The 27,468-nt window shown below is 45.8% G+C and overlaps 2 protein-coding genes across 3 annotated transcripts in view; both read left to right on the top strand.

The window, feature by feature from the left end:
- The first annotated feature begins 813 nt into the window (after positions 1 to 813).
- Positions 814 to 9,263, top strand: LOC113442289 (cytochrome P450 1A5-like). Of its 2 annotated transcripts, none has more exons than XM_026709773.2 (7): positions 814 to 1,036; positions 1,969 to 2,829; positions 3,648 to 3,774; positions 4,890 to 4,979; positions 6,482 to 6,605; positions 7,894 to 7,980; positions 8,784 to 9,263. In XM_026709773.2, exons 2-7 carry the CDS (start codon positions 2,005 to 2,007, stop codon positions 9,085 to 9,087), a joined length of 1,557 nt encoding a protein of 518 aa, XP_026565558.2. In that variant the 5' UTR covers positions 814 to 1,036; positions 1,969 to 2,004; the 3' UTR covers positions 9,088 to 9,263. The 2 variants fall into 2 exon arrangements, with proteins under 2 accessions (XP_026565558.2, XP_026565559.2); XM_026709774.2 differs by having other exon boundaries at positions 881 to 1,036; positions 1,972 to 2,829.
- Positions 9,264 to 16,333: 7,070 nt separating this feature from the next.
- The window catches only part of CSK (C-terminal Src kinase), a 44,117-nt gene continuing 32,982 nt past the window's right edge, over positions 16,334 to 27,468 (top strand). The window contains exon 1 of the mRNA XM_087941529.1: positions 16,334 to 16,982. The gene's annotated coding sequence lies outside the window, so the exon portion shown is untranslated. The remainder of the gene's footprint in view (positions 16,983 to 27,468) is intronic.

The following is a 27,468-nucleotide window of genomic DNA, read 5'->3' as shown; positions in this document are numbered from 1 at the left end:
TCTATTTTATTCTATTCTATATTCTATTCTGTTCTCTGTTCTGTTCTGTTCTGTTCTGTTCTATTCTATTCTATTCCATTCCATTCTATTCCATTCCATTCGATTCTATGCTATTCTATTCTATTTATTTTCATTCTCCAGAATCCTTAAGAAGAGACAGTTATCCATTTCAGCAGATAAACTAGCAGAGTTCTCTTTGAGTTTCCTTGAAGAAGATCACTGTTTGGAAACAGAAGTCATCAAATACCTTATCGATGGTCACTAGCTCAGGCCTGGTTCTGTAATGGGTAGAAGGAAGAGCCTTGAGGAACAGGAGAAAAAGGTGCTACCCAGACACTGGCCCAATAAAGCAAATCTCTGCCCAAAGCAGACATGTAGTATGAGAAGGCATCTCAGAAGAGATCCTACCCCCCGATTCTCACGAAGATAAAGAGAAGGAGAAGGGAAGGCCATTCAGACATGCCAGCTTCTGTTGCTATAATAACCTCATAATAAAAATAAGTATTAGTTAGCGTGATTTGGTTACCCTAGCATGGTCTACCTTTTGAAGAGTTGACAAGTTCCCAAAGCACCGTGAACCATCTTGGGCCTTGTTTTGTTTTATTTATGGACTTATTAAATGTATTTGTTTGATTTTGGCTCCGGATCAGGGCTTACGGATTAAAGTATTGTGCAAACCCAGCCAGCTGGACTTTATTAAATAAGCCAGGCTTAAACAATGGTTTGAACGCAAAAGAGAACTCCAGCCTCCTCCTTCCTTATCAGCAAAGTCTGGGACGATCTTTGGTAATCAAGAAGCACATTATTTATTACCTGGTTTTGGACCAGGGACACGGGCTGGGATATTTTCCTTGGATTTCCTCCAGCTGGTTCGTGGGTTAAATAATCATTTCCCAGATAGGAGAGGGCAGAAAAACCTTCGCATAAGGCATCCAGCAGATGATAAGAGAAAGAGGGAAAGACATCTGGATGAGAACTTTTACTTGTAGACTTTGTTGGCCTCATCCCTAGTTCTTGTTATTCCTAATTTTATCAGGTATTTATGATGGGAAGGAGGGAGGAAGGAAGGAAGGAAGAAATGAAGGAAGGAAGGAAATGAAGGAAGGAGGGAGGGAGGAAACAAGGGTGGGAGGGAGGGAAGAAAGATGGAAGGAAAGAAGGAAGGAAACATGAAGGAGGGAGGGAGGTGGAGGGAGGGAGGGGGAGGGAGGAAGGAAGGAAGAAATGAAGGAAGGAAATGAGGGAGGGAGGGAAGAAGGATTGAAGGAAAGAAGAAGGAAGGAAGCATGAAGGAGGGAGGGAAGTGGAGGGAAAGGAGGGAGGGAGAAAGGAAGGAAGAAATGAAGGAAGGAAGGAAGGAAACATGAAGGAGGGAGGGAGGTGGGAGGGGAAGGATGGGGAGGGAGGAAGGAAGGAAGGAAGGAAGGAAGGAAGGAAGGAAGGAAGGAAATGAGGGAGGGAGGGAAGGAGGGAGGGAGGGAGGATGGATGGGTGGGAGGGAAGAAGGATGGAAGGAAAGAAGGAAGGAAACATGAAGGAGGGAGGGAGGTGGAGGGAAGGAGGGAGGGAGAAAGGAAGGAAGAAATGAAGGAAGGAAGAAATGAAGGAAGGAAGGAAATGAGGGAGGGAGGTGGAGGGAGGGAGAGAGAGGGAGGAAGGAAAAATGAGGGAGGGAGGGAAGGAGGAAGAAAGGAAGGAAAGAAGGAAGGAAGGAAGGAAGGAAAAAGTAAAGTCAACAAGGGAAGCCAGTTTGGTGAACAATTGTGTGATTTATTTAACAATTGCAGTGATTCACTTAACATCTGTGGCCAAAAAAAAAAGCCATAAAATTGGGCAGGACTCACTTAACAATTGCCTTGCTTAACAATGGTCTAAATGAGCCCAATTAGGGTCGTAACTCCAGGATTCCCTCTACTGATTTTGCCTTCCTAATTCTACCGCCTCGTCCTATCTCCCCTCTGATTTCAGTAGAGTTTTGACGGCGGCCCTTAATCCAGCTTTGCCATGTGGCTCCCGGCCTCCGTTTCGGTTACTGAGGTCCTGATCGGCCTGGCTGTTTTCTGCCTGCTCTTCCTTGTCCTCCAGACCTTCCGGAAGCAGATCCCCCAGGGCCTAAAAAGAATCCCTGGACCACGGGGCTACCCCTTGATCGGCAACCTGCTGGAGGTGGGCACCGACGTCCACCTCAGCTTGACTCAGATGAGCAAGACCTACGGTGATGTCATGATGATCCACCTGGGGACGAAGCCCATCTTGGTGCTGAGTGGGCTGGAGACCATCAAGGAAGCTCTGGTGAGACATGGAGAAGACTTCAAGGGACGCCCTGATCTTCACACCTTCCGCCACGTGGCCGATGGGCAGAGCCTCTCTTTCAGCACCGATTCTGGACCGGTGTGGGTTGCCCGTCGGAAGTTGGCTCAGCACGCCCTGAAAACCTTCGCTTCTTCACCCAGCCTCACCTCTTCCTCCACCTGCCTCTTGGAAGACCACGTCTACGAGGAGGCCCACCATCTGATGGCGAAGCTCCAGGAGGTCATGCTTGCAAAGAACCGTCTGGACCCCTATCTGTACTTGACGATCGCCGTGGCCAACGTAGTTTTGGCCATGTGTTTCGGCCGGCGTTACGACTATGACGACGAAGAACTGCTCACCATTGTGATCAACAGCGAACAGTTTGTGGAATCCACAGGCTCCGGAAGTCTAGCCACCTTCATCCCTGTTCTTCAGTACCTTCCCAACAGCAAAATGAAAAAGTTTAAGAACTACAACCGGCAGTTTACTCGCTTCCTGCAGAAGAACGTTCAAGAGCATTATGAGAGCTTCAGGAAGGTAAGAAATGGTTGGAAGAAATATCCAGGTCCAGGTCCAAGCCGGGAGGTAGGCCCTGGGAATAAAATGGAGGATGGAGGCTGATTGGAAAGAAAAAGTTGCCCTTAGTGATGAAGCAGAACCACCAACCCCGTCTGATTGGGATAACTGACAAAATGGAGTTGAAATTCTTATGGGGTCATGTAAGGGTCATGTCTGGCTCTATAGGCATAAGGGAAAATGCAAATGCTAGGTGTTTGCCTGAGATAATTTGGTCAACTTTTGTTTTGTTGCTTATCTGTCTGTCTCTGTCTGGCTCGCTCTTTCTGAATGGATTACCAAATCTGCATTTCTCCAAAGCTGGCCTCCTCAGTTTCTGCTTGGGGGCAGAGAAACTGGGACTGGTTTGCACCTCCCTTAAATTTTTCCCCCCATTTCTCATTTAGGGGAAATATTTTATCCTACCTTTTTAATATTTCCCAAAATATTTCATTCTTCGGGGTGGGGGCTTCCTACAACCTGATATTTTTACTCTTCTGGGTCTACAAATTCTGACATTTCTGGCATTTGACAACTTCACACACACATACACACACACACACACACACACACACACACACACCGTTATCATTAAACTTATTTGCTGTTTGCTATTTTCCTAATACAAAATATGGCTTAAATCTGATGGAACACCAGTGGGACTCTACGAAAACGGTTGTTGTCTTCCATTTCCCTCAAGCCGGACTTCCTACCCAAAACAGGCCGACAGTTCTTGAAGTTGCCTCTTATCTGGTATTATTGTAAAGTCAACGCAACTTTCCTGGATCTTTTTCTTTCAGGATCACATCCGCGATATCACCGATTCTCTGATTGAGGAAAGCCAAAAACAGAAAGCAGACACCAAAGCAAAAATTCAGCTCCCCGCTGGAAAAATTGTGAACCTGGTCAATGATATTTTTGGGGCAGGTAAGGTCTTCACCTGAGGGTCTAAGGGTCAAAAGCGAACCCTGGTGGAGAAGTACAGGTATTTCCTTGACTTACAACCGTTCATTTAGTAACCTAAGTTTCTGGAAAAAAATGACTTAGGGCTGTTTTTCACACTTATGACCATTGCAACATCCCCATGGTCATATGACCAAAATTCAGGCACTTGGCAATTGATTCATATTTAGGACCGTTGCGGTGTCCCAGTGCCATGTGCTGCACTTACTCGCTTAAAACTGTGGCAAGAAAGATCTAAAAGGGGAGAAAAACTCACTTAACTATCTCTCTTAGCCACAGGAACGTTGGGCTCATTGTCGGTCGTAAGTCAAGGACTACCTGTATATCTATCCTCCCTCCACTTTCTTTTTCCTCTCTGGAAAACTAAGGAAGGACCTTTCTGAAATGCTTATTACTCCGAGTCTCCTTCTATGGGCTGAGATACCTTTCACATACCACTTATCCAATCTCTTCCTCCTGCCTCCCAAGGCCATTCCCACAGCCCCTTCTTTTTTCCCCTGGCTTCTGAATGGTTATTATGAGATAGTGGTGGAATTTGATTTCTTTTACTACCAGTTCTGTGGGTGCGGCTTGGTGGGTGTGGCTTGGAGGGCATGGCAGGGGAAGGACACTGCAAAATCCCCCTTCCCTCCCCCCCACTAACCTGCTTTCCAGCTCCGTTCTCCTGGGTAGGGCAACCAAAGGAGACCCAGCCGATCAGCTGGGACTCAATGGGAGGCGGAGAAGAGATGAGGTTGGCGGGGCCAGTCAGAGGTGGGATTGGCCGATTCTCCAAACCATTCAGATTTTCTGCTACCAGTTCTTTAGAACCGGTCAGAACCGGCTGAATACCACCTCTGAGTGTGATCCAGCAGAATCCTTAATTGCAAGCATTCCTTGCCTTGTTCTGGGTCAGATGGACCTTGAGCAATTTCACTCTCCTGTCCCCGAGCAAAAGAATTTGTGGAAGCATCTGGCAAAAGCCCATCCAGGTGAGATCCCATGGAAGTTCAGAAGGCGAGATGGAGTTATTTTAGTCCTGCCATGTCTTCTTTATGTGTGTGTGTGTGTGTGTGTGTGTGTGTGTGTGTGTTTTACAGGTTTCAGCACAGTGTCCACCGGCTTGTCCTGGTGTCTTATGTACCTCATCGCTTATCCCGAAATTCAAAAAAAGATCCAGGAAGAAATAGGTGAGTTCTTTTCCTTCTCTGCCAAGATAACTGATGGGGAACCAGCAGTTATTTATTTATTTTTTCCTTATGCATTTATTTATTTATTTTATTTAGCAAGGTTGACTCAGCCTTCCATCCTTCCGAGGTGGGTCAAATGAGGACCCAGATTGTTGAGGGAAAATATGCTGACTCTCTAAAGAATTTAGAGAGGATTGTAAAGCACTGCGAAGCAGGATATAAGTCTAAGCGCTAAGCGCTATTATTTGAATGTATTATTCCCACAACTCCAGCGGACTCTTCGTGGAACAAAATAATGAGTCTGGGTTTGCAAATTTACACCCAGTCTTTGAAGGGGAACCGAAACAACCAGGGGTTGGGATTCAAATTTTTTAACAACCGGTTCTGTGGGCGTGGCTTAGCTGGTGGGCGTGGCTTGGTGCTCATGTGACTGGCTGGGCGTGGCCAATTCAATATCACTCACATCGAGGCATGCGTATCTCCTCGCCGGGCCTCTCGTGACTGTGGGGATGCTGCAACAGTCGTAAGTGTGAAAAAGGGTCATAAGTCACTTTTTTCAGTGCTGCTGTAACTTGGAATGGTCACTCCACACAAGCAAAGTACCAGCAAAGGAGGGGAAAAAAAACTCCAGAGATGCTCCTGAGACAGGAAGTCTAGTCCTGCCAAGAATGTAATAAGGGTTAACAGAGAGGCAGTTTCTGTAAGCAACACCAGAATGTTTCCTTCCTGCCTTCCTTACAGGATTAGCCCAGTAATTTCTTCTAACAACCCAGTTCTCCGAACTGCTTAGAATGTTAACAACCGGTTCTAACAAGTCGGTGCGAACCGGTAGAATCCCACCCCTGAAAACAACCCCATTACTACTTAAGTCATATAGACACACAACTTCTGTCAGCCCTACAATGTAGGCCAAGCTAAGACACCATTTTTTTTGTGTGTGTGTAGGTTTTATCTAGGAGGTTTTCTCTAATTGTGACTCTTGGCCCAGGCTCAATCCCCTCTTATCTGATCCTTGCTTTAGCAAATGGCACTTCATCCCAACCTTCAAGGTCACTCCCTATGCCCTCTACAGCCTTAGGGAATCAGGTCTTCTCGGGGAAGAAAGGAGGCCTTGGATGTTTCCCCCAGGGGCGGGCTTCAACAAGGTAGCTGGGTGGGCGTGGCTAGGGTGGGTGGGTGTGGCCTAGTCAGCCTCCTGCATGGCAGTGGAGGCTTTTTCGATCCTCCGGGAGGGCAAAAACGGCCTCCCAGGGCTCCGGAGGCTTTCTGGAAGCTGGAAACGGGCCTATTTCCAGCCTTCCCAAACATCCGTTTTTAGATGAGCCTCTGTGCAGGCCCTGCACTTCCCTGCACCCAAAATGGGCCACCTGGGGACTTCCGGGAGGGGAGGTGTGGGCAGGAGTGGGATTTGGGGGTGTGCAGAATCTTAGCTAGGGGCTCTTCCGAACCCCTGCCAACCGCCCAGCAGCCCACCTACCCCGGCTTTCCTCCCTGCCTTCCAGACGTCACCATCGGCAGAGAACGGAAGCCGCGATTGTCCGATCGATCCCTGCTCCCTTACACGGAAGCGTTCATCCTGGAAGTGTTCAGGCACTCTACCTTCATGCCGTTCACCCTCCCCCACTGGTAAGGTCCCCAATTCCAAAGAGACATCGAGGAGCCCCCAAACCAGCCCCCCAACCCGGTCCTGGTCCCTCAAAGTCCGCCGTGAATCTCAACCGTTCATAGATTCTCGCGACTTGGTGCCGAAGGTTCAGCCTTCTAGCAGAAGGTTGGGGGGTGGGGGGAAAGGGGTGCAAAGAGGGAGGAAGACCAAGGATGGTTTATTCCTGTCTTCCCCCAAAATTGAACAGAACGGGTCCCGGTGAATATAGGTCAGATCTGGGTGGGGGCTGGCCAAAAAAAATCATCCCTGAGCTCATCTCTACGAGAAAAGGATCAGAGCCATAGAGGGGTATGTGTGTGCGTATCTCCTTGGTGGTCTCCAAACTTGGCTGTTTTCTCACAGACGTTTCCTTACCCCACTAGGTTATATCATCAGTGCTCTGATAGATGGTGCTGACAGTTATACAAGAAAACCACCAAGCTCAGAGAGCACCAAGGACCCCACAGTTGTCCTCCTCCTCCTCCTCCTCCTCCCTCCTCCTCCCCCTCCTCTTCCTCCCAAATCCCTCTTCCTTCTAGCACTGATGTTGTTACCTAGTTTGGGTCATGAAATGTCTACAAGAAAAACACCAAGCTCAGAGAGCACCAAGGACCCCACAGTCATCTTCCTCCGCCTCCTCCTCCTCCTCCTCCTCCTCCTCCTCCTCCTCCTCCCAAATCCCTCTCCCTTCTAGCACTGATGTTGTTACCTAGTTTGGGTCATGAAACGTCTGCAAGAAAACCGCCAAGCTCAGAGAGCACCAGTCTTTCTCCTCCTCCTTCCATCCTCCTCCCGCTCCCTTCTCTTTCACTCCACAAACCCCATTCCCTCCTACTGGTAGCACTGACGTTGTTACCTAGTTGGGTCAGGAAGCACTTGCAAGAAAAGAACCAAGCTCAGTGACCATCCAGGACCCCGCCGTCCTTCTCCTCTTCCTGTCTCCTCCTCCTTCAGTCTGCAAACCCTACTTTCGTCTAGCACTGATGATATTACTTAATGTGGTCATGAAAGGTCTGCAAGAAAACAACCAAGCGCAGAGGGTATCAAAAGCATCCAGGATCTTCCAGTCCTCCCACCTCCTCCACTCTGCAATTCTCACTCCCTTCTACAGGAGTGATGATGTTATCTAGTTGGGCGGTGAAACATCTGTAAGAAAACAACCCAGCAGCCATCTTCTCCCCCCCACCCCCCACCCCCCAAGCCAGGCAGACTCTTCGTTGGCTTTGAAAAATAAATTTACTGGGTATATCTTCTTGTTTTCTTTTTCAGCACCACGAGAGATACCATTTTCAAGGGCTACTTCGTTCCTAAGGACCTCTGCATCTTTATCAACCAGTGGCAAGTCAACCACGATGAGTAAGTAGTGAGTTCTCATGGAATAACAGTGTTGGAAGGGACTTCGGAGGGCACCTAGTCCAATGGTCACCAACCAGTGGGCCGGGGACCACCGGTGGGCCGCAGAGAAAATTTTGGTGGTCCGCAGAGAAATGTCGCCTCCCCCAAGCAATTCATCCAGGCTGCACAGGAACACAAGGCCCGCGGGAACACAAGGCTTGTGCCGCTTGCATTGCAAACAACACGAGGTAGTGAGGGGAGGGGGGAAAAGGGTGGAGGGGGAGAACTTGCCCCACTCACCCCATGCGCCTGGCCTGGCCACCGGGATGCTTCTTTCTTCTTTTGGCTGCACGCAAGGAAAGCAGCCAAAGTCTTTCTTTCTCTCCCCCAAACTCTGCCAGAAATGAGTCTTTGGGACCCTCCTGCTCCAAGAGGCTGTTGCGGCATGACAAGTGTCACAAAGGCTCATTCCTGGCGGAGTTTGGGGGAGAGAAAGAAAGACTTCTGCTGCTTCTGCTGCTTTCCTTGCACGAAGCCAAAAGTCTCTCTCTCCTTTCCTTCCTCCCCCCACCCCCCGAGAATGGAGCTGGAGACGGGATCCTGCGATCCCAAATAAAGAACGATCGATCGGTAGGAAAAACGGGGTGGGGGATTTTCCTGCAGAGAGAATAGATGGGGTTGGCAGGGCCAGTCAGAGGTGGGATTTGCCAGTTCTCCGAACGACTCAAAATTTCCGCTACCGGTTCTGTAGAACCGGTCAGAACCGGCTGAATACTCACCTCTGTGCTGGCCTCCCCTCTTCCTTCCGTGCACCCTCTTTGCAGGAATCTTTGGAAAGACCCCTCTGCCTTTGTTCCCGAGCGTTTTCTCACTGCCAGCGGGAAAGAAATCAACGTGGATGAACGGGAGAAAGTCCTGCTCTTCGGTCTGGGGAAACGGCGATGCATTGGAGAGCCCATCGCTCGACGGGAAGTCTTCCTTTTCTTGGCCACTTTGCTACAAGACCTTCAGTTCAGCGTGCCTGACGGGGTGACGGTAAACATGACCCCTCTCTACGGGCTCAGCCTCAGGCATGAGAGATGCGAGCATGTCCAAGTGAAACAGCGTTTTCCTGATAAGACGGACTAATTGCAAAGAGGGCAAATTGCCCACCCACCTGTCCAAAGAATCTCAATCTTTTCAGCATATTTTTGTACAGTCTACCTGAGGAAAAGCATGGTATGCGCCTACCCAAAGTTGATGATAATAATAATAATAATAATAATAATAATAATAATAATAATAATAAAGATCTCTCCATTCCAGTTGTGTCCGACTCCAGGGGGCATGGTACTTGTCTCTGATTCTTGGCCAAAGGAGCCAGCATCATTTGCTACGGTCATGTGGTTGGTATGGCTGTATGCTAAAGGCACACGGAATGCTGTTACTTTCCCACTGAAGTGGTACCTATTGATCTACTCGCATTTTCATGCTTTCGAACTGCTAGGTAGGCAGGAGCTGGAGCAAAGAACAGGAGCTCACCCTGTTGTGTGGACCTCAGGTCTCAAACCTGGACTACCAAGATGACGCAGTGGTTAGAATGTACTATTTCAGACTACTTCTGCTGACTGCCGGCTACCAGCAGTTTGGCAGTTCAATTCTCACTGGCTCAATGTTGACTCAGTCTTCCTTCCTTCCTTCCCGCCTTCCTTCCTCCCTTCCTCTTCACTTCCCTTTTTCCTTCCTTCCTTCTCTTCTTCCTTCCTTCCTTCCCTCCCTCCCTCCTTCTTTCCTTCCTTCCTTCCTGATAAGAATAGAGTGGGAAGGGACCTTGGAGGTCTTCTAGTCCAGCCCCTTGCTCAAGCAGGGGAACCTGTATCATTCCAGACAAATGGCTGTCCAGTCTCTTTTGAAAAACCTCCAGTGATGAAGTATTCACAACTTCTGGAGCCAAGCTGAATAATTCGTTGTCTTCTGATTAATTGTCACTGATTAATTGTCCTCCCTGTCAAGAAGTTTCTCCTTCATTCCTTAATTGAACCTCTCCTGTATTAGTTTCCACCCGTTGTTTCTTATTCCTGCCTTCTTTCATTTCCAAACTTCTGAGAAAAAAACATTCTCCGGTATCCTTTGGCCTGACAGGTCTGAAGCAATCCGATTAGCCAACTTGCTATTACTTTCCTTTCCACTGCCAAGGCTTCTAAGGTGTGTGGAACTTTGCACGGAAGCACGAAAGGGCGCACGTGTGCGTGCACACACACACACACACACACACACACACACACAGAGAGAGAGAGAGAGAAACTGAAGGGCTGGTTGAGTAATGATCCTGGCCTTGGTCCAAGTAAATATGGCAGCCCTGTTATTATTAGTTAAGCGGTAGATCCCGTCTTATATAACTGCCTGGCAGCCAACCAAAGGAAAAAAAGAAAAGAAAACTTGATAGGTTCACGAGGATTTAAAAGGTTCATGAGTTTATTGGCAAGAGAGAGAGAGAGAGAGAGAGAGAGAGAGAGAGAGAGAGATGATAGGAAGTCAAGAGAGAAGGTCTTTAAGGAGGAAGGGGAAAGGTCAACGCTTCTCTTTAAGGCAGACTAAGGTGTGTGTGGCCAATCTAGGCAGGATCCTAAAAGGCAGAGACATCCCCCTGCCAACCAAAAGGCGTAGAGTCAAGGCGATGGTTTTCCCAGTGGCGAGGTATGGCTGTGAAAGTTGGACCATAACGAAGGCTGAGCGCCAAAAGAATGGAGGCCTTTGAACTCTGGGGCTGGAGAAGACTCCTTGGACTGCAAGGCCATCCAACCGGTCAGTCCTAGAGGAGATCCGCCCCGACTGCTCTTGAGAAGGCCGGAGCCTGAAGATGAAACTCAAAGACTTTGGCCACCTCATGAGAAGGAAGGAAGGAAGGACTCCCGGGAGAAGAGCCGAATGCTGGGAACGATGGAAGGCAATAAATAGAAGAAGAAGGAGACGGCAGAAAATGAGGTGGCTGGAGGGGGTCACGGAAGCAGTCGGCGTGAGCTTAAATGGACTCCGGAAGATGGTAGAGGACAGAAAGGCCTGGAGGAACATTGTCCATGAGGTCGTGATGGGTCGGACGTGACTTTGCAACTATCAACAAAAAGTGTGTGTGTGTGTGTGTGTGTGTGTGTGTGTGTAATCCAGATGGGCTGGATTGCACCTTCCAATTCTCCCATCTCAACGTTGTATTGGTCGTCCTGCTTAGAAGGGCCCAGAAGCATCCTGGGAGCTCAAGAGAGGCTGCTCCCAATTTGGCAACTTGAAAGACTGGTCCGACTTCGAGCCCCAGAATGCTGTCCCCCTTCCAGCAATGCTGTCGACCCTGCTGGCTGGGGAATTCTGGGAGATGAAGTCCACAAGTGGCCAGGTTTGGAGAGCCTTGCGCTCGAGGCATCTTGCTTTGAAGTCTGAGAAACAATTCAACCCGACGCAGCTTCCAAAGAAAAGTCTACAACACGTTTTTTTTTTTGTCTGCTCGCGAGGCGCTCTCATGCTTGGAGGGCCCTCATGTTGTTAGAGTGTGCAGCAATCCAACCAGCACACAAGTAAATAATTCAGCAGGATTCATTTATAGAAGAAAGGTGTTTATTTATGTACAATAATATAAATCATGATGCATGTATACAATACCCATGCAGCTCTTGCAACATGGTAGCAAGTACTAGGACAAGAAGCAGAAGCAACCAGAACTACCAGAACTCAGAATATTTTACACACATACACACACACACACCAGTTAAGCTAAGCCATGTTATCATATGATATGATATTTATTATATTATATATAAAAACCAAAATCCCACTCATGCATCATCACAAAATCTCCAGAACCGTAAAGCCTACAAACTTGAAATTTGGCACATATGTTCCTCTTGGCTTCTAGGTGCTCACTAAGAAAGGATTTTTCAAAATGACCATCAGAGCATTTAGTATTTCCTATATTATTATTAGGAGCCTCTGTGGCGCAGTAGTTAGAGTGCAGTACTGCAAGCTACTTCTGCAGCCAGCTGCCTACAATTTGGCAGTTCAAATCCCACCAGGCTCAAGGTTGACTCAGCCTTCTATCCTTCCAAGGTGGATAAAATGAGGACCCTGATGGTTGGAGGCAATACGCTGGCTCTGTAAACCACTTAGAGAGGGCTGTAAAGCACTGTAAAGCGGTATATAAGTCTAAGTGCTACTGCTATTGCTATTAACACACTCTGATGCTAAGTTTTACTCCCCCTCCCCGCCTGAAATCTCTTCCAAAGGTAAAACACAAGCAGAGGAGAGGGGTTTCAGTTTCACAGCACCAAGCAGCTTTAGTACAGAACAGTTGAGCTAAGCCACACCCAGGCTCCTTGCTGTCTCCTCCTCGCTCACACAGCAAATACTCTTTCTGTTTCCAAACAGCCCTCAACTCTCTCACAGGACGCTAGCCAAATGAATATCGATGGATGCTGGTAGGCAGAGGCACAATTCCCCCCGCCCTTATTTTCCTCCCCAAAAAGTAAGCCCAGCCACATAGTTTCATAGCGAAGCACAAATATCGAGCTAGTTTAGTTTCTTACACACGTCTCATTCTCCCTTGTGCTATCGAAAGAGGTCAGGCAATGACAAACCCAGACCAAGCTCTGCCTTCTCTTCTTTGACACCTCTGCCAGCCTGCCGAGAGTGCCAACTGGTAAAAACAATCAGAATAAATCTGGAAGGGACCTCGGAGGTCTTCTAGTCCAGCCCCTTGTTCAATTGTGCTTCTTCCTTTCTCCGTGGGACTCTTTCTCCCCTATTTATTTTTCTCCAGAACAGCCTAATGAATGAGGAGTTACACAATGCCGGCTCTTAATGGGCACGTCTGTCTCTTCTCACGTTTCAGCTCTCGCCTTTCGAAATAAGGGTGGCATTGTTATCACTTCCCTCTTTAACACCAAGTACCTGGAAAGACCAACAGGCAGATCTGAGGGTTTGTCAGATTAGATCCACAGCACCACCGTCTGGTTGGCCAGAGACATTGCAGGCTACTCTGCTTGGTGATTTAAGTTTCGGGAAGAAACAACAACGAAGAAATTATATACAGGGAGTACCCAAATTACGACGGGTCCTGAAAAAAAGAGACTTATGACCCAGATTTGGAGTTTCAAAGTAAGATCCCACCCCAGTTTCAGGACTGCATTTTGGGGAAACTGGCATTTATGGCTGTTTGCACTACCGCCCTGGTCATGGAACTACAATTGACTATGTTTTTGCTGGAAACTCACTGTAATTTCAGTGGTTCGACTAGGTGGGTTTGCCTCCCATGCAATTTTCCCATGTATTTTACCAAGAAAACAAGATAACGCGGGTTTAAAAAGTCAGCAACCTCCTAAGCATACTGATGGGCAAGGCGTCTGTTGGCAATGTCCATTTTGCTCTCCAAATTCATGAAGACGTAACCCTGGCCCCTCAAATATTGGAAGACCGCTATCCTGTCTCCCCCGATCCTTCTCTTCGTGAGACTAGCCAGGCCCAGTTCCTGTAACTGTTCCTCGTATGTTTTAGCCTCCAGTCCCCTCATCATCCTGGTTGCTCTTCTCTGCACGTTTTCCAGAGTCTCAACATCCTTGTATCGTAACGATTTATTTTGACTGTTTCCTAGCATGATTTGATTGCTTATTGTACCCTATGACTGTCATTAAGTGTTGCACCTGATAATTCTTGACTCTTGACGAATTTATCTTTTCTTTTATGTCCACTGAGAGCATTTGCACCAAGACAAATTCCTTGTGTGTCCAACCACACTTGGCCAATAAAGAATTCTATTCTATTCTATTCTATTCCATTCCATTTTCTATTCTATTCTATTTTCTATTCTATTCTATCCTTATTGTAACCTATGACTATCATTAAGTGTTGTACCTGATGATTCTTGACTCTTGACGAATGTATCTTTTCTTTTATGTCCACTGAGAGCATTTGCACCAAGACAAATTCCTTCTGTGTCCAATCACACTTGGCCAATAAACAATTCTATTTTATTCTATTCTATTCTACTTTACTCTACTCTACTCTATTCTGTTCTGTTCCATATTCTATTCTATTCTATTCTATTCTATTCTATTCTATTCTATTCTATTCTATTCTATTCCATTCCATATTCTGTTCTATTCTATTCTATTCTATTCTATTCTATTCTATTCTATTCTATTCTATTGTATTCTATTGTATTCTATTCGTTCTGAGGCAGAAGTAATTCTGAGCATGGACAATTCCAGTGTATGTTAGCGGTTGTGTAGGGATCCTGCCACACACACACACACCCAATATTGGACACAACAGCGCAGCCTTTTTTGTTGTGGTTAGTTGCGAAGTTGTGAAGTCCAAGCCATTGTGACCCCATGGACAACGTTCCTCCAGGCCTTCCTGTCCTCTACCATCCTCCGGAGTCTGTTCAGGCCGACTGCTTCCAGCCGCCTCCTTCTCTGCTGTCTTCTTTCCTCCTCCTCCTCCTCCTCCTCCTCCTCCTTCTTCTTCTTCTTCTTCTTCTTCTATTGCCCTCCATCGTCCCCGGCATTCAGCTCTTCTCCAGTGAGTCCTTCATTCACACGAGGTGGCCAAAGTCTTTGAGTTTCATCTTCAGGATCTGGTTGCCCAAAACGCCGCTGAGTTGTGATTGTCGCTGTAGGAGGTGCTGTGGAATCACTTTTCTTCCGATTCAAAAAGGGGAATTGTTTAGTTTTCCCAATAGTCACTTTAAGTGAATCCAGCTCTCCCATTTGTCACTGCCAAATGAAATATTTATCACCATGATTAATTTATGTGGCATTCTTAGTTGTGCTCCACAAATAAATCCAAGTTGACTTAGGACCACGGATGCCCTGATTAATTTTGCATCAGTCTAAGGGGGGAAAAGTAGGTTATATTGATTTTTTAAAAAGACAGAATGGGGACAAACTCTAGACCAGTTGCACTGTCTTGCCCACACAAGAAAACGCACAAACAACACACACACATACACTCCATCTTCGGGCACTTAATGTCGGGATCTGCCTGTCTCTTATTTGGCTAGCAAGCTGGTTTCTTAGCTGTGTGAACGTAGTTCAGCCGCTTAAGCGTTTCTCTTGCAAAACATGGGGCACAGGAAGAGACCCAGAGTTTTGAAACAAAGTCTTTTATCTTTGACGGCTCTTTTTTTTTCTTTCCTAAAATGAGTAAACACACCTGCTGCACCACAAGAAAAGCCACAGGCTTCCAAAGGAAATACCTAGCGGTGCTGTTTTTGATGAGTCTAATTTAGATGGGTGGTTTTTTGCCTTTTTTAAAGATTCTGGCAACTTTTAAAACGGCTGGGCTTCAACTCCCAGAATTCCCCAGCCAGTAAGTCACTTGTTTTCAGTGCCGTTATAATTTCAAACGGTCACTCAACAGACTATTGTAAGTTGAGGACTACCTCCTGGACATTTGTCGCCCCTACCCCGTGAGAACAAGCCAATCTGGAGGAGGAGGAAGAGAGAGAGAGATTGAGAGAAAGAGAAATATTGAGAAAAAGAGAGATTGACAGAGAGAGATTGAGAAGAGATTGAGAGAAAGAGAAATATTGAAAGAGAGATTGAGAAAGTGAGATTGAGAGAGAAATAATGAGAGAAAGAGAGATTGAGAGAGAGAAATATTGAGAAATTGAGAGAGAAATATTGAGAAAAAAGAGACATTGAGAAAAAGAGAGAATGAGAGAGATTGAGAAAGTGAGATTGAGTGAGAGAGAAATATTGAGGAAAAAGACACACAGAGAAAGAAATATTGAGAAAAAGAGAGAAAGAGAGAGAGATTGAGAAAAAAGTGAGGTTGAGAGAGAGAAATGAGGAAAAAGACACACACAGAGAGAGAAATATTGAGAAAAAGAGAAATTGAGAGAGAGAGAAATATTGAGGAAAAAGACACACACAGAGAGAGAAACATTGAGAAAAAGAGAGATTGAGAGAGAGAAAGATTGAGGGAAAAGTGAGGTTGAGAGAGACAGAAATATTGAGGAAAAAGATACACACACAGAGGGAGAAATATTGAGAAAAAGAGAAATTGAGAGAGAGAGAAATATTGAGGAAAAAGACACACACACACAGAGAAATATTGAGAAAAAGAGAGATTGAGAGAGAGAAAGATTGAGGGAAAAGTGAGGTTGAGAGAAATATTGAAAGAGGGATTGAGAGAAAGAGAAATATGGAGAGAAAGACACAGAGAGAGAGATTGAGAGATTGAGAGAGAGAGACAGCGAGGCGGCTGTGGCGCAAAGCGCTCTCTCACCAAAGGGGCGCCCTCCCTCCGCCCAAGCTCCCCGCCGTGTGGCCGCCGCTGGGCGGGGACGGAGAGAAAGGCGGGCGGGCGGGCGTGTGGGGCGAGGGGGAGAGGAAGGCAGGGCAGCCCAGCGAGGTCGGGCCGAGCTTCGGCCGCGCGCAGGCGCCGTAGAGCTGCGGGCGGGCTGCTCGGGTTCCCTGGAAGCCAGCGAGCAGCAGGCCCGGCGAGATCCCGAGCGGCGGGGCTGGGTCGGAAGAGAGAAAGAGAGAGAGAGAGAGACGGGAAGAGAAAAAAAAAAGCGACCGCCTCGCTGCCCGCGAAGAGCGACTCCCTCGGCCCGGATCCCGCCGCCGCCGCCGCCGCCTCCCGCGAAGAGCCGCTCGGAACCTTGGCGGCGCCAACGTTCCAAACCGAAAGCCGGCAAACGTTCGAAATTGGAACGTTCGCGGCGGCCGCGGCGGCTACATTGTTTCCTTTTTTCTTCTTCTCCGCCCCCCCTCCCGTCCCTGCCCCGCCTCGGGGCGCCCCTTTTGGCCGATCCGCCCCCCCCTTACCCACACTTCCAGCCCTTTGGGGGGATCTCCTCGATCGTCGATCGCGGCTCCCAGATCCGGGGGTCGCCCCAACCTCCAACCCCTGCCCCCCCCCCCCCGCCGGTCGAGATCCCCGTTGCATGGAATAAACCCAGCCAAGCGGAGCTTCCCCCACCCACCCCCAACACACACACACACACACGACAGCCCGCTGCTCCCGTCGGGTCGCAAAGCGGAGGCAGAACGGTGAGTAACGTCGGAGTATTCCCCCTCCCGTTTCCCTCCCCCCCCCTTTTGAGAGTACTTTTGGGGTGAAGCCTTGATCTATTGGGGTGTGTGTGTGGGTTGAAAAAGGTTAGCTAGAAGGGATCGTGGGGAGGGGGAGGATCGACCCTTCCCCTCCTCCTCTTTCTCCCCTTCCGCCTTTTCTCTAAAGTGGGGGGAGGGGGAGGGTCCCATCCAAGCGGCTAGTCCCTATTGAGGAACCCTGGAGAAAAGAGGAGTTTGCCTTGGTCAGTGGGGCAGGCCTGGCAATTCCCAGGCTTACAAGCCCCCCCCCTTTTCTTCCTCCCCCCCCCCTTTCCTGGTAGGAGGATCACTTGGCTGGCTGGATCTTGGGGGGGGGGCGCGGGGGGGCAGGGGGGGGGAATCCTGCCAGGAAATTTGATTTGCATCTTTTGGGGAACCTGCTGAGCCGGGCCTCTTACTTCCCTCCTGGGCAGCTTTCTTCCGCCCTCCCCAAGGGTGGATGGGACCGGGACACAGAGGCGGCCCCGAGCAGTTTGCAGGGGAGGGCGGTGGAGTTGATGACCTCTGGGGTTCCCCTCCCTCTGTGTCTTTCCGTGTTGGGGTGGGGTAGGGGTGGAGTTTCAAAGCTGGAAAAAAAAAACCCACCTGTGGGATAGGAGAAGAGAGCCAAGCTGGCTGGGGAATTCTGGGAGTTGAAGTCCGCCAAGCTGGCTGAGGAATTCTGGAAGTTGAAGTCCGCAAAGCTGGCTGGGGAATTCTAGACCACGTTGATGATGGTTGTCAGGGCTCCTAGAAGCCTCTTTTTTTTTTAGTGACCTCCCGACCCTCAAAGTCAACGAGGGAACAAGGGAGGAAATATACAGAGGGATTCACTTAACGGCCGCGTCATGGATTCGAGAGCGGCAGGGATTCGCTTTACGGCCAGGAAAGCCCTAACATGGGGACCAAGACTCCCTCCTTCGCACATGACTCACTTCCAAAGAAGTGAGAAATGTAAACTTGGGGCTCCAATTGTCGTTGTAAATGGAGGACTACTGGCTCTGTGTGTGTGTGTGTGTGTTTGTGTGTGTATATCTATATCTATCTACGGTATCTATATCTATCTATCTATCTATCTATCTATCTATCTATCTATCACAATTTTATATTATCACAATTATATCTATCACAATTATATATCTATCAATCACAATAATTTATATCATCTATCTATCTATCTTATCATATATCATGTATCTATCTATCTATCTATCTATCTATCTATCTATCTCTACGGTATCTATCTATCTATCTATCTATCTATCTATCTATCTATCTATCTTATATATCATGTATATATCTTTTATCTATCTATCTATCTATATCTATCTTATATATCATGTATATATCTGTTATCTATCTATCTATCTATCTATCTATCTATCACAATTTTATATTATCACAATTATATCTATCACAATTATATATCTATCAATCACAATAATTTATATCATCTATCTATCTATCTTATCATATATCATGTATCTATCTATCTATCTATCTATCTATCTATCTATCTATCTCTACGGTATCTATCTATCTATCTATCTATCTTATATATCATGTATATATCTTTTATCTATCTATCTATCTATATCTATCTTATATATCATGTATATATCTGTTATCTATCTATCTATCTATCTATCTATCTATCTATCTATCTGGTATTCAGCTTTGTTCGGGTATTTTCCCACGTTATTATAGTTGTGCTTTTAAAGTTGTAGCTACAACTTTAAAAGCATAACTATAACGATGTGGGAAAATACCTGAACAAAGCTGAATACCATACATATAAATACCCGTGAAAACTTAAGAAAACACACACACACATACATACATACATACATACATACATACACATACACACATAGCCAGTCCTCCATTTACGACTGTATATTTATATTTATATATTTATAATTTAAGCTGGAAGCCAGAGAGGTGGGATAACTTGGTCAGAGGGTCTGGCCTTTGTGGGGGTGGGTGGGAAACGGAGCCCCCCCCCCTTTCCTCAGGCTGAGTGGACGGGCGCTGCTGCTCTGCCCATCAGCTGGGCAGGATATCGGCGCAGAGTCGCAGCGCTGGGGAGACAAGGGAGGCATTGATGGGCCACGGGTTGCAAGCTTTCCTTTCTCCTGCGGCCGCAATCCGTGCGTCATATGGCAGCCAACTGGACCGGGGTCTGTGGGCTCATTCAGGGCCTTGTCACACGGGCCGTCCAGATGGAGGGCAGGCAGGCAGGCAAGCAGGCAGGGTGGAGGGAGGGATGGGGAGAAACGCTTTGAGAATCGCCGAAGGAGGAGTAGAAACGGGATTACAGGCAGTCCGGAAGAGGATAGAATAGAATAGAATAGAATAGAATAAAGGAATAGAATACAGTGGGTTATGAATAGGATAATAGAATGGAATAATATAGAAAAGAAAAGATTTAGAATAGAATAGAATAGAATAGCATATGAATAGGATAAGAGAATAGAATAATAGAATAGAATAATAGAATGGAAAATAAAAGAATGTAGAATAGAATAATAGAATAGGATATAGAATAGAATACAGAAAAGAAAAGAATATAGAAGAATAGAATAGAATAGAATAGAGGAATAGAATACAATGGAATATGAATAGGATAATAGAATAGAATAATAGAATGGAAAATAAAAGAATGTAGAATAGAATATAGAATAGAATAGTATAGAAAATAAAAGAATGTAGAACAGAATAATAGAATAGAATATAGAAAAGAAAAGAGTTAGAATAGAAGAATAGAATAGAAAATAAAAATGTAGAATAGAATAATAGAATGGAATATAGAATAGAATATAGAAAAGATTTAGAATAGAATAATAGAATAGAAAATAAAAGAATGTAGAATAGATTAATGAATAGAATATACAATAGAATATAGAAAAGAATAGAATATAGAATAGAATAATACAATAGAATAAAGGAATGGAATAGGAATAGGAATAGGATAATGGAATAGAATTGCAATGCAATGGAATAATAGAATAGAATAATACAATAGAATAGAATAGAATATGGAATAGAATGGTATGGAATGGAATGGAATGGAATGGAATATTAGAGTTGGAAGGGACGCTGGAGGTCTTCTAGCCCGACCCCTTGCTCAGGCAAGAAACCCTGCGTCATTTCAGACAAATGGTTATCCAACCTTTTCTTGAAAACTTAACAGCCGTCTGTTTAGTGACTGTTCAAAGTTACGACCACACTGAAAAAAGGAGACAGGGTGCCATTTCTCACGCTTAACGGCCCTTTCAGCCTCTCCATGGTCACGCGATCAAAATTCGGACGCTAGACCTTACATTTTGCAATGATTGGCAACGTTAAAATGCACGGACTTCCAGCTCCCAGAATTCCCCAGCCTGCCGTGCAGTCTTCACACTGAGTGGAAGGCGTGTGCATGGACACACACACACACACACACACACGTACACGTCATTAAGAGACGCTGGCCAAGAAACACATGGATATTGACTTTTTTTGCGTTGTTGCCTAGTTCACTCGGGCACCATCCTCTCTGGAATGATTTGGAACCGGAACGAAGAGATTGGACTGCCATTTGTCAGAAATGGTGTAGGGACTCCTGCTTGGGTGAGGGGGGTGGGGGTTGGACTAGATGACCTACAAGGTCCCTTCCAACTCTGTTCATCTATAATCTGAAGTCGTCCCAAGAAAAGCTCCGCTGGGTCGGGGTTTTTTTTGTGTGTGTGTGTGTCTCCGTGGCTGGTTTGCTGCATGGGCAGCTTTTTGTGTGTGTGTGTGGGAGCAGCACACTTTTCGCAGCTTCACACTTTGCCGTGTTTGTTTTGCACTATCGGTGCAAAGCTTTGGTTGGCTACGGGGGTGGGGGGAGCCTTTGTTCTCCAATTTGCTTGGCAAAGAGTCAAGCAAGTCGGGTGGGGGCGAACCTTGGCTTAGCCGGTGTGGCTGGGCAGCGTGGCACAGTTTGTGGCGTGACAGGCCTTTACTTTCTTTTAAAAAAAAAATCTTTTCTTTTTAATACAAACAATCCATCATCCATTAAACAGTGTGTCGTCTGGGTACAGATATCTTGTGCAATAACAATTGAAGTTTTCAGCCATAGTCATTACGTTGGTATTAATTCTCTATTCTTAGCTTATTACTTTTATTTATATATATGTGTGTGTGTGAGAGAGAGGGAGAGAAAGAGAGGGAGAGAAAGAGAGAGGGAGAAAGAGAGAAAGTAAGAGAAAGTGTGAATGAGTGAGAGAGTGAGAGTGAGAAAGAGAGGGAAAGAGAGAAAGAGTGAATGAGTGAGAGAGAGAAAGAGTGAGAATGAGAAAGAGAGACAGAGAAACTATGTGTGATCGGGCTTAGTGTCTGGAGAGGAAAATAAGGGGGAAAATTCTGCCTCTGCCGACCAGGATCCATCGATATTCATCTGGCTAGCGTCCTGTCCGTGTGTGAGAGAGTTGAGGGCTGTTTGGAAACTGAAGCAGTATTTGCTGTGTGAGCAAGGAGGAGACAGCAAGGAGCCTGGGCGTGGCTTAGCTCAACTGTTCTGTACTAAAGCTGCTTGGTGCTGCTGTGGGACTGAAACTACATGCATGCGCAGGGGGCGGGGCGGGAGGAATCCCGTGTGCATTGCATTAGGAGGGCAGGCACGCATGTGTGCGCACACACTTTTGGCACGCAGGTTAGCCATCACTGGTTGTGGGTTTCCTGCCTAAGCTGGGGGTTGGACTAGAAGACCTCCAAGGTCCTTTCCAACTCTGTTATTCTATTGTATTCTATTTTATTGTATAAGTTAAGAGCGGGTCTGAGAGAGGGGTATGGGATCACGAGCCAAAGGCAGCTTTGGATCTGGACACACACACACACACACACACACACACACACACACACACACACACCCTCTGCCTCCCAGGCCCACCCAGCAAGGGCTCCACACAAGAGCTGCGGCTCCCGATGTTGACGGACGTCTTCTGTTGGTTGACACTGTTCGGATTCACCTGTTGTTGCCTTCAACCTTCACCTGGTTCTTGTTGGTTCAGGTCTCTGTGTGTGAATCCAGCCTTTCTTTTCTTCCTTTCTTTTTTTTTCCTTTCTTTTTTTCCTTTCTTTTTTTCCTTCCTTCCTTCCTTCCTTCCTTCCTTCCTTCCTTCCTTCCTTGTATAGGCCACCCATTTTACCTTCAGGTAACTCTAAGTTGGTCATCCAGGGTCTGTGGCATAGGGTGGACCTAGCCTTCTTTGACAAATGATGGTTAAACCATGGCTTAAAGAGAAATCAAGGCTGTCATTATGTTTGTGAGGACTAAATATTTTTGTTCCAAAGGATAATGCCAATCCCGACTCTTTCATCTGTATCCATCCATCCATCCATCCATCCATCCATCCATCCATCATCACTCTCCCTCTCCCTTTCCATCTCTTCATTTCTTTTCATCTCTCTCTCTCCATCTCTCCATCTATCTCTCCATCCCTTCCTCTCCCTTTCCATCTCTTTCTCTATATCTCTCCCCATCCATCTCTCTCTCTCTCTCTCTCTCTTCTCTTCACTCTCCCTCTCCATCTCTTTATCTCTCTATCTCTGTCTCTCTCCATCCCTAACTATCCATCCATCCATCCATCTATCCATCCACTTTCTAAACCGCCCATCTCCCTCAAAGAGCAGCTGGCTGAGTCTCAGTATAGGTAGTCTTCGACTTACGACCACAGAATCGGGGCCAGAACCCTCGTTGTTAAGCAAGGAGTTGTGCCAAACTTTTATGACTCTTTTTTTTCCTACGGTTGTTTTAACAAATCACCGTGGTTGTTATGTGAATCCCACGGTCATTAAGCAACTCTGGCTTCCCTTAGGTTGTCAGAAAGTTGCAAAACTAATTCACGTCGACCCCGAAACACTGCAACGGTCATAAGTACATGCCAGTTGCCAAGCGTTTCAATTTTGATCGCGTGCCCTCCCTCCAGGGATGCTTCATGGGTTGCATGTCACTCTTTACAGCACTGTTGCAACTTCAAAAAAAGGTCATTAAATGAACCCTAAGCCTTTTGTTGAATTTTTCTTTATCTTGGCTAACTTTTAGATGGGCGTTCAGTTCCCAGAATTCCCCCAGCTGGCCATGTTGGCTGGGGAATTCTGGGAGTTGAAGTCCACCCATCCTGAAAGCACCCCCAAGATTGAGAAATACTGTTTTAATCTCACCTGTCTTGAGTCTTCTGATGTTTATTATTTGGCAAATAAGACAGGAAGCTTAATTTAAACCATTTTTCCCAAGAGGTAATTCTGTTCTTTTATCGAAAACAACAACAGCAACCAGGGAATTTGTGAGCACTTAAAAAGGCTAATTGGATGATTTAATTCATTTCTTCCAATGTTCCTGTGCTGCCCACTCGCTCAGCGGTTCCCGGAGGCTCACAAAATACAATTCAAAGAAAAGTACTGTGGAAGTCATTCGTAATTCCGTGCGTTATTCACTTGAAAACCATTCAACATCATTCGTAAAGGTCTTCATATAGAAATACCTTTGAGAGCAGGAGTCGCCAACCTTTTTGGACCTCAGGGACCACCAAACTCATCGTTTTAAAACCCGCGGACCAGAAACCCTGGGAAAATCCCCCTCCCCCAAAAAAAAAACCTCTGCAGGAAAATTCCTCACCCTGTTTTCCTACCAATCGATCGTTCTTTATTTGGGAACGCAGGATACCGTCCCCAGCTCCGTTCTCAGGGGCAGAGAGAGGGAGAGACTTTTGGCTGCATGCAAGGAAAGCAGCAGAAGCCGCAGAGACCCTAGCAAAAAATCCTCCAAAAAAAGTCTGCAGGAAAATTCCTCCCCCATTTTCCTACCGATCGATCACTCTTTATTTTCCAGCTCCGTTCTTGGAGGGAGTGGGGGCGGGGGGGAGAGGTATACAGGTATGCAGTATACAGGTCCTCCATGGAAGGCAGGTGGGTAGTAATTGTTTTTTCTGCAGTCCTAATTATCCCTTGAAGTCTGTGTCTGTCCTGTTGGGTTGCAGAACCAAACCGGGCAGTTGCAGAGGTGCAGATGACAGGCTCCATCGTTCCTCTGTCGAACTGGATCAGCAACTCCTTGGGCAGTTTGAGCTTCCTGAGTTTGAAAACTTTGAGAGAAACTTTCTCAGTAGAAAGTTTGACTTTCCCCAGCTGAGTATCTGTCGGGAGTCCAGAGTCCAGCATGATCTCATGTGGCTTTGAGAAGATCAGCCCTTTAGAGCAGAAGTCAGAATGCTCTAAACATGATCCCTAAAAAGAGGAACTCGACCTGCCCTAAGGAAATACCGGTGGGAGCTGGCAGGAAAAAGAAGGCCCGGTTGATGTTGGACATCGGGCCGTAATACCCTGTAGATACTAACTAGGGGGCTGTGGGAAGCCCCCACTGAAGGAAGCATTTAAATGAAAGCATCAGAGAAATTTTAAATTGGATTTTTACTAAGAGAGACAGAAAGAGAAAGAGAAAGTGACACACACAGAGAGAGAGAGAGAGACAGAGAAGATTGATATATAGATGATAAGAGGGATATATAGAGATGATAGATAGATGGATAGTTACAAAGTTAGATGATAGAGAGACAGAGATGATAGAGGTATATATAGAGTGGAAGGATGGATGGATGGGTAGATAGATGAGAGAGGTATATATAGAGTTGATGCATAGATAGATTATATATATATATATATTCATTCATTCATTCATTCATTCTGAAGTTTTCGCGGGTACTTATATGTATGGTATTCAGCTTTGTTCGGGTATTTTCCCACGTCATTATAGTTGTGCTTTTAAAGTTGTAGCAACGTTTCAGCAGAATCTCATCTGCCATCCTCAGTCTTCTGTATTGTGTTCGAATATTCTGCCGAAACGTTGCTACAACTTTAAAAGCACAACTATAATGATGTGGGAAAATACCCGAACAAAGCTGAATACCATACATACATACATACATACATACAGAGAGATATGATGGATAGATAGACAGTCAGAGATGATTGATAGATAGGATGGACGGATGGATGGATAGATGGGTAGGTAGGTAGGTATGTAGATAGTGATAGATAAAATAACACTATATATATATATATATATTCACTTAACAAATGTGTTACTAACTTGACAACTTCAGGAATTCACTTAACATCTGTGGCAAGAAAGCTCGTAAAATGTAAACTCATTTCACAAATGTCTCACTTGACAATAAATTTTGGGCTCAACTATGGTCATGAGGCCTACCTGTGTATACATGCATGCGGGGTGTGTGTGTGTGTGTGTGTGTTTGTGTATGCATATCTATCTGTCTACACACACACACACACATAGTGTCTGAATTTTCATCACATGATCATGGGGAGACAGCAAAGGTCATAACTCTGAAAAACCGTCACAACTCACATTTGTCAGTGTTATTGTAACTTTGAACGGTCACTAAACAAACTTGTAAACTGAGGATTGTGTGTGTGTGTGTGTGTGTGTGTGAATTGTGGGAGTTGAAGTCCACGTATCTTAAAAGTTGCTAAGTGTTGAGGAACCAAGGATGTAGAAAGTCTTTTTTTTCCTAGCACGGGTAGCAAGGAGAACCATTGCAAAAAAAAAAACCCAAAAATGGAACCGGGCGAGTTTTTGCACCGTTTTTGACTCTTGCTTCGACATGTTGAAACTGGATGTTTTGAGTGGTGCTTTGTTGTTGCTGCAGACAGAATGAAGAAATTCTTGGTGGATTCTTAGGATGTTTTCCCTAGAATCTCCCTTCAAGGCCCGGCCTTCTCTGGTGACTCTCAGATTCTCTTTTTTCCCTTGGTGGCTTCTTTGCTTACCTTTTGGTAAGGTGACTTTGATCCTACCTGGCTATGACACGATGCCACCCGGTTGATCTTTTGTAGCAGTTTGGAGGCAGAAATTCCTTTAGGAAAAAATGGATTAAAAGCAGCCCAAGCTGGGAAACCTTCGCTGGAGAGAGAGGGAGGAATTCAAGAGGACCGATTAAATTTCAGAGGGTTGAATTCAAATAACAGATCAGATTACAGATGGCGGCATATAGAAAAAGTTCAGATTGCAAAGGGCAGAGTTCAAAGAACGGATTAGATTCCAGATTCTGGAATTCAGAAAATAAGATTCGAATGTAGGTGGCTAAGAATTCAGAGGACAGATGAGAGAACAGGCACCTGAATTCAGATGACAGATTACTGATGGCTGAATCCATGTGACAGATTAGATTACAGATGGCGGCATTTAGAGGAAGTTTTGGTTGCAAATGGCAGAACTCAAAGAACAGAGATTCTGGAATTCAGAAGAAAAGATTTGATTGTAGATGGCTGGAATTCAGATGATGGATTACTTGATGGCTGAATCCATGTGACAGATTAGATTCCAGATGGCGGCATTTAGAGGAAGTTCAGATTGCAAATGGCAGAATTCAGAGAACGGATTAGATTCCAGATTCTGGAATTCAGAAAATAAGATTCGAATGTAGATGGCTAAGAATTCAGAGGACAGATAAGAGAACAGGCACCTGAATTCACATGACAGATTACTGATGGCTGAATCCATGTGACAGGTTAGATTCCAGATGGCGGCATTTAGAGGAAGTTCAGATTGCAAATGGCAGAATTCAGAGAACAGATTAGGTTCCAGATTCTGGAATTCAGAAAATAAGATTCAAATGTAGATGGCTAAGAATTCAGAGGACAGATAAGAGAACAGGCACATGAATTCAGATGACAGATTACTCTGATGGCTGAATCCATATCACGGATTAGATTACAGATGGCGGAATTTAGAGGAAGATTCTATCACAGATGGTTGACTGTCGTAAAATCCGGCAAAGCTCATTTAACAATTTGGGCCTCAGTTATTGTTGTAAGTTAGAGGTCTACCTGTAATAGCCAGAACTATATATAATAAGTAGTCTAACTACATAGTCAGAATTTGCAGAAATTTTTCTTCCAAGTTTGTAAGATTTGACATCAGTTTAACTCAGATGAACGGAGTTGGAAGATCTTTGGATGTCTTGTAGTCCAGCTCCTGCCCAGTGATGGTGAAACAAACCATAATGCGCATGGATGTGTGTGCATGTGTAGGAGCACCAAAAACCCAAAGACCAGCTGGCCAGTGCACGTATACCTGTTTTTTGGCCATTTTCAGGCCGTTTTTGGACTAAAAATGGCCTGGTTTTTTTAAAATTACTTTTCCAGGTCATTTTTGCCCCTTTTTGGGGGGTGTCTCCAGGCCATTTTGGGGCTGTTTTTAGGGTGTTTTCTGGGGGCATCTTTCAGGCCATGTTCTTTTGGCTGTTTTCAGGCTGTTTTTGGTCTGAAAATGACCCTCAAAACGGCCTGGTTTTTTCTTTTTACTGTTTTTCAGGTCATTTTTGCCCCTTTTGGGGGTGTTTTCAGGGCATTTCTCAAGCCATTTTTGGGCTGTTTTTCGGGGCATTTTCTGGGGCAT

This window comes from Pseudonaja textilis, chromosome 13 (assembly GCF_049901715.1).
Source record: "Pseudonaja textilis isolate UNSWEBS1 chromosome 13, rPseTex1.2, whole genome shotgun sequence".
In the NCBI taxonomy this organism is placed as follows: domain Eukaryota; kingdom Metazoa; phylum Chordata; class Lepidosauria; order Squamata; family Elapidae; genus Pseudonaja; species Pseudonaja textilis.
This window is presented reverse-complemented; position numbering and strand designations above follow the sequence as displayed.